The sequence below is a fragment of the Glandiceps talaboti genome, chromosome 2, assembly GCF_964340395.1.
Source record: "Glandiceps talaboti chromosome 2, keGlaTala1.1, whole genome shotgun sequence".
NCBI lineage: Eukaryota > Metazoa > Hemichordata > Enteropneusta > Spengelidae > Glandiceps > Glandiceps talaboti.
In genome coordinates, this window is record NC_135550.1 from 27,820,298 (window position 1) to 27,832,760 (window position 12,463).

General features: G+C 35.9%; 1 protein-coding gene across 2 annotated transcripts in view; it reads right to left on the reverse strand.

Moving 5' to 3' along the window:
- The window catches only part of LOC144453406 (serine/threonine-protein phosphatase 2A 56 kDa regulatory subunit gamma isoform-like), a 29,104-nt gene extending 19,558 nt beyond the window's left edge, over positions 1–9,546 (reverse strand). For both annotated transcript variants that reach the window (XM_078144692.1, XM_078144693.1), the window contains exons 1-4: positions 9,467–9,546; positions 9,167–9,229; positions 8,144–8,306; positions 266–465 (exon numbers count right to left, since the gene is read on the reverse strand). In XM_078144692.1, the coding sequence (XP_078000818.1) occupies positions 266–465; positions 8,144–8,306; positions 9,167–9,229; positions 9,467–9,493 (453 nt within the window). In that variant the 5' untranslated portion in view covers positions 9,494–9,546. The remainder of the gene's footprint in view (positions 1–265; positions 466–8,143; positions 8,307–9,166; positions 9,230–9,466) is intronic.
- Positions 9,547–12,463: the final 2,917 nt, after the last annotated feature.

Below are 12,463 nucleotides of genomic sequence, written 5' to 3' on the forward strand. Positions count from 1 at the left end.
ACCTCCTGGTATTCAAAACTTTCCTGTCACAGAGTTAATTATTATTAGATTGTTTCCGTAATTCTCACATATTCTGTCACCCCTGAGTATTGGAAAGATATTTTCTTACACAACTGAAAGCAGCATATGGGGTGTTATAGACAAGAATGGTACTGAAGGCTTGTACTCAACCATTACAGAATATAGTAATATGTGAAGAGAAATGACCCAGTATGTTCAATCTACTTAGCTATTTCATTTCATAGTATCTTGGGTTCATACTCACCATACTGACAGCTTCTGGATAGATTGCGTCTGTAACAACGCCTCTTTGGTGTGTAATGTATTCCACCATCTCGGTGAGTGCTGCCCGCTTCACTTCTTTCCACTTCAGATCGCTCAACGGATCCGAAATAAAATCAAATAGAACACCACATTGCCTCAACTTCTGAACAAACAGTTCCTCCCTTTCAGCAGGAGTTGCATCTAAATAGGAGCAATTGATAAAACACAGGTAATGCTATGAGTTTACAGTACTAAGATTAACTCATTGATACTCACTGGGGATATTGCACATTAAATGCTGTCGAATCATACTGAAAGCAAAATCTCATAGGCCTCCTTTATTGACATGTACTTTTCATTGACACCTTGAATACCGTACATGTTGCATTGCCATCAGAAAACTATTACAGTAAATAGCTAAGGGTTATCTTGGAATGCAAGCATTACTTGGAACAACATTCTTAACCTAAGTTTACTGCAAATGGCTAGCACACAAGATGGTACCAGTAAGTGTTATAAACTGCACACAACTTGGCAAAATTATGTATTCATAATTTGTGTTCTAAATGACTTCAGAGCCAAGGTGAAGTTCAGAACTCCTTGTTCAATTGGTAATTTGTACCTCCGTGTAGGATTCACGACAAACTACGGACACAATGCCACAGACCATTTTCTTTTTTTTCAACATTACATAACTTCCAGTTTACTTACTGTATGGTATGATGTTGAAAGGTTGGTAAGGCCTTTACAAAGGTATACGTAAGTGACTTACAAAGGTAGGTAAGAGACTTACACTAAGGTAGATAAGGGTTGGTGTTGATTAAATGAGTCCAACAAAACAAACCTGCATGCATACATACCTACCTATGGTTATGCCAATACATTGACTATGACTAACAATTTGACGATTGGAATGTGACAGCACAGAACTACAAAGGAAACTATGTCAAATATTATAATACTGAATTCTATATTTTATTATGCAACTATACACTACGCAGTACACTTGTGTTTGTCACCATACGCTGTACAACTACATGTAATTGTTATCATTATATTAGCCATTGTTATGTAACCAACGGTGATGCACACAGCTTTATATTTCAAGCTCTTTCATATGAATTCACCCTTCCCAATAATACCCACATAACATACACATAGATTACCACAGTGTTGGACACAGTTGCCTGTTTAAGAATTCCCATGAGATCATTTAGTACACGAGGTATTGTTTAATTGAAAGTTAACAAATAATGACAGTTCAAACTACCTTTAAATTGGTGATTGAAAGTACATGTACTGTATGTACATTATGACAAACAAACTAAACAACCCTCCTGGGTTTGTCTGACAACTTTAGTGTATGGTTGATAGAAACCAAGGCCACAGACTCTCAGAGAAATATCCTAGCTCAGCCGTGTCTTTGACATTGTATTTATTCTGTTAGGACTTCTTCTTGTAAAGCTATTTTAAGATGTGTCTACACAGGAACAAAAGATTAATCCTGGCATACTGCCAAACATACATAAGTCCATTGATAACACAAAGTTATCCTGTAGGGTCCATGGTTCCCCTTGATACCTATTACCATACTGGTGCATGGCAGACATTTCTCAGATCAACATATGAAATTAATCAAGAAAATACAAACAGTTTACCATATACTTATTATATTTGGATGACACTGCTGTACTAATTAAGGTTAACCATGGGTTAACCAATCTCCAGTGTCTCCTTAGTAATCATATTTAATAAACTTATTACTGCAGTTTATTTGCATTTGGCCAGCAGTTGCTTACACATGTAGAAATCCATTCACACCCTTTCCTTTCCACTAACACAGAAAGTCACAACATTCATTAAACAAATCCAACTGTCTGTCATTCGCTATCTTCAACAGCACTGTTGTTAAGCTGTTAACCCACATGCTATTCTTAATGATTTGACAAAGGATGGGAAGAAGGATAAATTTATCTCAATCTAATTCTCCCTATTCTTTCTTCTCAGTTTAAAGGGTTCTGAAATTTTAGGATTGAATTGACAATTATTGTACAAAACACTTGATACTTGAGGGAAAATGAGTCAAAATTTGCCAAGTAGTTCTTTAATGGATACAAATGGATAAATTTGAAAAGATCTTCACCACAGACTCAGTTTAATGAGAAGGCAATGTAACGATAAGGAGTAATGGCATTAACATTTTCTTTCTACACAGAACACACAAATCTCAAACCCTACCCGGCTATTAATCATACCTGCCAAATGTGATTGATAGCATTTCTACACTGACTCTGAAAGCAAAAATTTGCCAGAGAAGTGAAAGCTGTATGACTTTGCTGTTAAACAGACAAAATTGCTTGGGCCATAAAATGAACCAGTTTATTGATAGTGTTCCCCAGTGTCATACTAACCTTAAGGCAAATACCAAATTATATTGTTATTACCCTATAATCATGATTCATATTGTTCTCAATATACAGTGAATACAAGTGCCACACACACCTAGACACTCCACACACCATGGATCATCAGGAAGTCGCTAAAATTGGCAATGAAAATATCAGAGTTTGACATTTTTTCAGGGAAGATGTTTGGTTGGTGCCTCTAACACCATGAAAACACTTCAAAATCTTCAAGAAATACTTGTGATTGTTATGCTGAACATGTTTTTATTGCATACTACTATACAATGTCAACATGTCATGAATACAGTATCACTGAGGAACACATCAAACTACTTGCGCTATGTTAAAGGAAACCATTTTCTCACCGTCCAGTATGCTGTCAGTTCATTGACTGAGTCCACTAATGGCAAAGACAGTCTGAAGACACAACTTCAGTTCTTTAATTAACACAATCTAATTCATTTTTCTCTATTGATTGATCTTTTCAGTCAAGAGGTAAATCTTTTACGTAACACAATAAATTATCGATGCAAAGTTCATTGTGCCATATACAACAATACAGTTGAAAAATCCATACCTAGAAACCACTGTAGAAATAATCTGTAGTAGTTTCAATCCTTGGAATTCTACTTGCGCTAAACTAGAGACACTGCAAATTGACAATTGTTACATAAATGTATACTAGTAATGTTGGTATGAAACCCTTGTCTCACTGGATCGAAGACAAGAACTGATGGGGATAAATTCAATGACTAGAACTGCCTTGCCAAGCCTGAATTGTGACTACAGTCTGGCATGACTTCACAATTGTTAAATTGTTATAATAATAGTTGTGAAACGATTCATTTGTGTGAAATGTTAAAGGTTACCAACAACAGCAGTGCAGATGTCATGTCAGACACTGTCTACCTACAGTGATAACTCCTCCATTCAACTTTAATGAGAAAAGCTGGCTAAATTTAACATCAAATACTGTAGGCAGTTATTAATTCCTCATTACCATACAGTATATGCATGAACTGCAGTGTAAAAACAGGACACCATATTTATACATATATTATTACATATATATTTATATATCTATGTGTATTATTGTACAGTGTAAAATAGCTGTCAGACCTGTCACAAACAATAACATAACAAGGTCATTCATACTGGTGTTTATGCAAGTTACCAGTAACTGTTGTAATTCAGTGAGCTCTTTAACTGCTGTTCTCCTGGGACAACAACCCAAGGAGGTCATGACGGAAATTTACAGAACACGACCACACTCAAACCAACCAATTCTTGAGTAGTTTTTACTGCTAGTTTAATTAACATTGCTGAAAATTTTTCGTAGTAGGGAATGAGGTTTGGCCATTTCCTTTCTGTGTCATTAATAGAGTAGAGAACCTGCAGTTCTCTCAGTGTGGATGGATAGCAGGAAAGTCTACAGTGTGATACAAGCTCCATATCGAGTACTACAGCTGCAAGAGGCATATCTACAAAAGGTCATGTGAATGCCACTTATGTGAAAATAATGCATTTCAATCCAATTCCCTCCCTTGCTAAGTATTTGACGAGTTAAAATCCAATATCAGATTGTATGACGTTATTGGTGGTAGCCAGGTTACACTGTCATCCATGTCTCGATGTCAACCAAAGTGAAGTAGGAATCTTGTGTGATACACACACAGGCATTAACATTATCATCTACAAGTAATTTCCTCACAGACCAGTCCACACAAATTAGTCTACACAGCAAGTTTTTGAACTTCACCATATCAAGACTACATCAGCCTTCAGCATTAACAGTAGAAGCAGTAAAGCATTCTCCCAAACCAGAGCTATTATTTCTTCCGCTACACTTTAAAATAAAAGTAGGGACCGGCTCGTTAAGAACGGTACCGTAAAACGGTCGTGGTTTGCGATGATGCAGTAAAGGGAAATCAAGTTAATTTTGCCTTGGTTTCTGCTCACATATTTCTAATAATGAAACACTCTACGAACACTCATTGAAAACAAGTATTGCACATTTTCTTCCATTTCAACAATGTTTATGTAATAAAGAATTCCTGTCTTTTTCCTTTCCTCTACTAAACTGGTGTCAAAGGTCACGGCAAAGAATCAATGATTTGCAATAGACTGTTTCAATATTAAAAGGTATAATTATAGAATGAATGCATTCTCGCAAGCCAGAGCATATTTTTCCGCTACTCTGGCTTAATTCATACAGAAATCTCATATTTAGGATATGGGTATTGACTGACTATTCATGAGTAATGACATCATGGCAATCAAACCAATCAACGACCTTTTCATGTAAGGTGATATAAATTTCAAAACGGTAGACCTAATAGCAGAAATATGCTGATTGACAATCTAACTGCATATTCTCGATAAATTGCAGCTATAAATGACTTTGACACATCTCAATGCCATTGTGAGTACAAATAATTGTCAGCTTAGTGCTGAAATTATATTATGACTTGTGTTTGGGGCCTGAAGACAACTAGCAACTCCGACCTCAGATGAGTGCAGTGGGCAGAGGCTGTGAGTAGCACTCTACCGTATACCTCCAGATACATTGTATCATGAGCATGCTGGTGTTCAATCCTCAGAAAGACAACATTGCTTGCTTAATAGTAGTTAATTCGACCATCGCCTCTTGACGGTGGTGCATCTTAGACGGTGCCATAAATGACGCTATGGTTTACAACGATGGTATGAATGAAGCACTCACTGTTCCAAGCAGACAATCCAACTCTATCAACCAGATATCTTGTTATTCATGACACAAAGTTACATCACTGACAATATTACACTAAATTTTACAAATGCACATTTTGTAGTACATTAACCAATAGGAACACATTTTTTTAGGTCAAAAAATAGCACTTACACCCATATTCATGTAAATGAATAGAACACTTACAAAAAAGCTGTCACTGACTTTTGTGGGCAAAAATCAACACATCCGACTGTCACTGCTTCAAGTGTCAATAAATGTTGGAGCCCTTCATAGCAATGCAAAATTCTGAGTTACTTGGCAAACAGTACAGTAAGATCACAGCCACAAGGCTAGAATCTAACTGACCTATGATAACTTTCAAGTTTGATGTCACAGCAGTTTAATATTTGCATGAAATAGTTTTGTGACATACCTGCACTAATATAGAATCTAAAATAGTGATGATAATTGGGTCCTCAGTTTGCCTGACTTTTTAATTATGGAGTACCTTGATAGCTAAGTATTTTTAGATCAGACTTTGTTTATTTTTGGCACATATAACAATATGGTAATTAATCATTGACAACGGCTTTTAAAAGATGCCTTCTTATTTCTTTGGGAGAGCTGAGCATATTTTAGTTCTGTGCCAGTGACTGTAACCCTTACCAACTGACAGAGTAAGACTACGTTCAAAGTAATATGATACAGTATCATACGAGATGGGGATTTTCAATTACCACATAACCTCCTCAGTCCTGTAAGTCAGACACACATATGATTTTACTCTTTAATATATGCATCTTATCATTTTGGCGAGTCAGAGACAAACAGATGATGAAAATTGACTACTTTGATTGACATGAAGAAGTGATGTTGTCTATCTCCAACACCATGACATCATGACATATTTTCTTTGTTCTATTGTAAAACAACAACCAAGTGTTGCCTCCTTGAATGATAATATAATATACACTTTCAATGTGTATATGTGTGGTCAGGTGTTAATTGACAGGTACAACCATCTCATGATGATCACTTGATTTCAATGCTACCACACAGTATAGCAGACTACTTATGTTACTAATGGTTAGGGTGACTGACTTACAATATGTTACCATGTAGACAATGTGAAATAAAGCAACTGATGTAGTCTCAGCTGATAACATTTCATATTTGTTAAGTTTGTCCATCTTTAACAGGCACCAAAAATTATTTTATTACCAGTATTTCAAAAAACTATACACAGTATGCAAAGATTGTTTTCTATGCCATACACTTAGAAAAGTACAAACACAGGCTTACACTACAATAACTACATGTTGTGTGCCATGTTTGGACTTGGAGATCAGAGGTCATTGTCGGTTATTTCAACTGAACAAAGATATGTGATTAAACAATAATTGTAAGTCACATTCCCCTTTTGTTGTGGACAGACAGATACTTTGGATTAGACACTGACTGAGTTGGCAAGTTAGTGTATTGTGGGGATGACAAGTTCGTAAATCATTACATGAAGAATTCTGTATTGTGAAGAACTTCTATCAAGAAAGAAAACAAATTTAATCTGAAAAGGACTTTAACCTTTGACCTCAGTAAAATGATGTTATTGACAGGCTATAATATTTTTCATATCTGCCATGAAACAAAAACTTTATCAATGTAAAGTACAATCAAAAGATAGAGCATGTTCAAAAAAAGTGTTAATGCTTTCTGTAAATTAATTTGATATGATGCGTACCATCATAATGTTATTGTAAATCCATATGTGATATAATTATTCTATTGTATTAGTATTCCTATAGGGTCAATAACCTAAGAATCACAGGAAATCACAATTAAACTTTTACACACCAACACATATACTTATTTGTAACAGCTAAGGATTTGTGGTGACCTCAAATGCCAAGATTTCATCTCAAACACCTTCTAACAGATTATACTACGGGAACCAATAGAATTGTCTGCCTTTATAAGTTACAATCAATAAACTATATATGTCTACACTACAGCATACTTAGACAAACTCACAGACCAACGACTCAGTGATGAAATTAATCATTGGGGGAAAAAGTTATCGGAAAACTGAAATGCTCTCCTTTAATTAGAAATTGGGTAACAAGGCATGTTGGTTACACCATGGTTTATTGTTATCTATCTGGTCTACTTCATTCTTCAATCTCAACATGTAAATGTTCTGTTACACAAACAACAATATTTATCACATTTAATCTCTGTTGATACGCAACCATTTTTTTGGGACTGTTGCTATCAAACACAATATATGATGGTACTTTCACAACCCTGGGTGATCATGTAAGTTTGGTATTGATTTGCAAAGGCACATGAGATAAAAGTATATGTGTCTGTATATGTATATGTATGTCATGTTGCCAATATGTACATATACATGAATGATTGTACATAAAGTGTGATCCCAATACAACTGTGACCTGAGAATTGTCATATAAATTGGAATGTAACTCAATCACTTTTCAGAGTGCATTGATTTATCAAATATGAAATGTTTGTAAATTGCACGGTTGTTAGGAAGCTTTCTAATTTCACACAAGGTATTTTATACAACTGACTCAGTCTTCTTCTTCCACTGACATGTTCCATTCAGTTATTGGATCTTTCATTGACACTCCTATTAACCCTATCCGGTACTAATCACCCAAAAATCAGTAATAGAAATGGCCCTTACCATGTTCAACACTGTTACACAGTACATTGTATACAACTAAGGTAAAAATTATCAACTCACCCTTTAAAAGAGGTAATTTTTGAAGTTCTCTGTTTTTACTAATGTTGAATCTTGATGAATTCTGCCTCCTTTCCTTTTTGATTAGTGGCTGTTGTTGGCCTGGATACTTGATTTTGGTTAACTGTGTTGGCGGAGGTGTATTTCCAACATGTTTTCGACCACCCTGTAGATACCAGTAGAAACATCCATGAATAAGAAATCGTCTTACAAATACACACATTCCCACATATTAAACTCAAATGTGACTACTCAAGTATACATCCAACAAACACATCACAGAGACACTGTTGACAGAAAACCTAAGTTACATACAATATGTAAATTTGTCTTGTGCTGCCAAGCTACCATACCATTTCACAGCTCAGGTGTGAACTTTTAACTTGGTTGGTAAACTTATCTCGGCCGGCATTCCTTCAAAATAGTTGCACCATCATTTCAGAATTACTTAGCGGAAGTGGGTCAGTAATTCGAGTTCAGTCCAAAAATAATGGTGGCAGCCATGTTTATTGTTGATACCTACTCTAGTACTCACCCACTCGAAGAATAAACTTAGTAAGCAAGTCAGCATATCTTAATTTAGTATCGTTTAACATAACTTTGATAACACGAAAACTACGACAGCTGTCCTGATCTTGTTCGTCCATCATTGCTATGAACGATGTATACGAGATGACGGACCACAATGTGCATAAATCAAGATAGAAGAGGCCGAAACTGTCCAGTTAACAACTGACACTTACGAAGGGAGTCACCATTATAATCACTCCAGAATTCAGAGGGTGAAAATCACAAATCGACAACATAAATGCATCAATATACTATTCTGAATATATAGCCTCTAACGGAAAGGGTCAGGGGCCAACAGAAAACGGACCAGACTTTCTCCAAGGGGTTCTCGATTGGCTTCAGATCGGAGTTTACTAACTGTTACACTTATTAGTTGAGTATGAATTGATCCGCCATTACAAACCGGTTAGATACACACACGAGACAGGAAAATATTGAAACAAACTATTGTCCTACCTCGTCATTGGTCTCCGAAGCGTCCTTGTTCGTTTTTCCCCCGCCAGTAGATTTTACCGGCGCCTGTACAAGAAGAGAGATCGTATAATAAGAGAAACGTCAGGCGAATGTGATCGTATTCATGGGGTGAACTATGGTATACTACAGTGGAGCATGACTGCAAACGCTACACACACCGACGACAAATGCCTCCTTATAAAGACATCGAGCCCGCAAACATAGATCAATCACATTCAAAGAAATGTTAAAATAACATAGATCGACAAAAAAATCCCAAACTGACGATCTGACACTATTTACCTTATCTTTCTTGGTTTTGTTGGGCATATTTCACGACCTTTCCTGGTGTCGTTTTCGTTTCCTACCCCTGTAATGTGACACTAGGCCAACGATATGGAGTGCGGTGATTGGCTTTTATAGATCACGTGATTGATGGCGCAAGTGAAGCGCCCGCACAATTTGATTCGAGTTTATTTATCATGCTATATTATAAATTCAACACTGAATCAAACAGTGTTTGTGAGGATTTAAACATTCAGAGAGTAACATCAAACCCCAAAAAGCATGTTGCAGAAAGACCAGCAGTAGTTAGTTGCATTAGTGAAGAGATAAGTGTTTACATTTAATGAAATCTTAGCAAATTTGGAGAGTTTTTTTTTTATCAAATGGATAGCTTTCAAATAACAATATTTTGTATGTTTGTGTTTGTTTATAGTTGAGATATTAAATAAAGTCTTGGGAGGCTTTGAACACTTACTTTTTTCGTAAAATAAAACCAAAGTATTTCCAAGAATATTTTCTTTTCTTACATCTATAAATTGCAATGTGTGCACATGGAAAGTGTGGATGGACAAGTGGAATGGTGAACTTTAGTGCTTTGATAACATTAGTTTTGTTACATGTACATCAATGATAAGAATGTTAATTTGTTGCCTATTTGATGGCTAGTGTATTTGATATTCTTTTTATTGAAACTAGTCCTTATAATACCATTCCTACATTTAAAGTGTTGATGTTTTGATAGCTAGTATGAAAGTCATTTTTTTCCTGATAACATTCTTCAACTGCCACAGTGGGAAACCAAGCTTTCAGGTAATTAAGACAGGTGCAAATTAAAACTATTGTAGCAACATGTTGATATGTGATATTAATAACGAAGAGCTGTAAGGGGCATAATCTCTGCAAGCAGAGCTAGTAGTGCAGAAGTAAATAGAAACAAATTTACTGTGTGGTAAGGGGAAAAGTGGATTCATAGACACTGGATACTAGGTGATTGGAGAAGACTGAGACAGTGTATACAGAAACAGGTCTTGAGAGAGTGACAGAAAGAGACTTGGAGAGGCGGAGGTCAAAAGGAAGAATGTCCCGTGGCTGATGTGGGAGAAATAAGATCTCTTGCCAAAGATCTCTGTAGGAACACAAAGAACATGATAATCAGAGGAAGAGCAGAGTTGTCTTTATGACGTATATTGATGACGGTCAGAGGTATTGTTGTCCAGAACCCACAACTGAATTGAAGCGGTTAGATGAAACTTTGTAATGAATACGAGAACTATATAATGAAGTTTTTGCAAGAGAGGTTGGACATGGTATGTCATACTTATATGAAGCTATATCAGAATGATTGTGAATAGGGTAGAATTCTGATGACTTCCATGATCTTGCAGTGTACATTTTGGGGACTTTTATGGTTTACACTACCTCCATTACAGGGTGATTATATCCACACAATCAAGACATTGTGATCTTGTCACCTACTTGTGTAATCTACCACAAGCTATAATGATAGTTTTTAGTTTGTGCCTGTCTGAGTTTGCTGAAAGTAATTCAGTTTCCATAGTAGTGTATACAATTAACTAATTAAAACAATAACAATCAATTTCCTACCTTGAAAGGAAAATTGTATGGACAACCAAATATCTAAAGTTAATTTTGTTTTATACTTTTATGACAGCATATAAAATTCACTTCACATGAAACCAACAAGATGTACACATTTGCTTGTTTAAACTTGTATATAGCAAATCAGTGTCTTATATATTACTTGGCAAGCTGTAGTATTGCAATCATACTTTCTATGCTAATGCATTATTGAAATGAACAAGGAAAATCCATGAATGTAAACTATGAAGATGATAGGTCAGGTAGGAGTAAATTATTAACGCTTACAAAATCACACTGCAATACTTTCATACACTTCTTTGTGGCAATGTTTATTTCACTTTTGCCAGAGTGGACATGTCTATGGTTGAAGTGTAGCAGTCATCATCTGATTAACACAGACACACAGACAGACACAGAGACACAGACACACAGAGACACACACACACACACACACACACGCCTTTCGGTCCCATGCAATGAAAACCAAGCCAATAACTTGGGACGCTAATACAAAACTGTATTAAGTTTACATGATCTACAAAAGACCCCCCCCCCTAATGGACTCTGGCATCATGCAAGGAAGCTAATGGGCAAGGGCTTCCATAGTATTGATTTGTGACATGAGAAATATAAATTTCCTGAGTCGTGACAAGAGTGTTGAGGAAGGGATTTTTCGTCCTTGGATTTCAACTCCTACAATGAGCAGCTCGACCTGTTTACAAGTAACAATCCTTTGGTTGTCAGAGTAACTAGTAAAGTCTCAAAAATAATGTGATGTACTCCCAATTATATTTCAAAAGATTACAATATAGACTATAAACATGAAATTATTATCGATGAATTTAGATCAATTTTTTGTGTCTTGCATTTGGAAGCAACAAGTCGTGAGCAATTTCCTACCAAATTATTTGGTAATTTCTCTTTCCTACTTGTTTTGCATTCCCTGAATTTTATTTTGCACTAGAATATTTTCTTCTATATGAAGTGGTTATAAAAAAATAATGAAATAATTAAGGGCATGTCTGACAGTAAACCAATGTTTTAATTACTTCAGGCTTTTGTTTTGACTTCTTAGAAGACACTCACATCCATCCATCTTGCACTGTGGTAAAAAAGGCCATCATGGAATAATCAATTTGAAATATAACTTGCATGTCAATTAATTTGTGCTTGAATGTTGCTGTGGAGATGAAGACCTACTGCTTTCTACTTCTGAAGCAATTTGTCAAACAAGCAGTAGATAAATAAGTCATGAGTAGATGAAAGGGCCTTTAGGTGTGCAGTGGACAACAGTTCGAACAGGTACATCCGAATATTAGATTGGTGGACACACACAAAATGTACTTTGGGGCATCACTTTCATATGCAATCACCATCAATACAGAACTTGGCACACACCATTCCTGAAAGTGT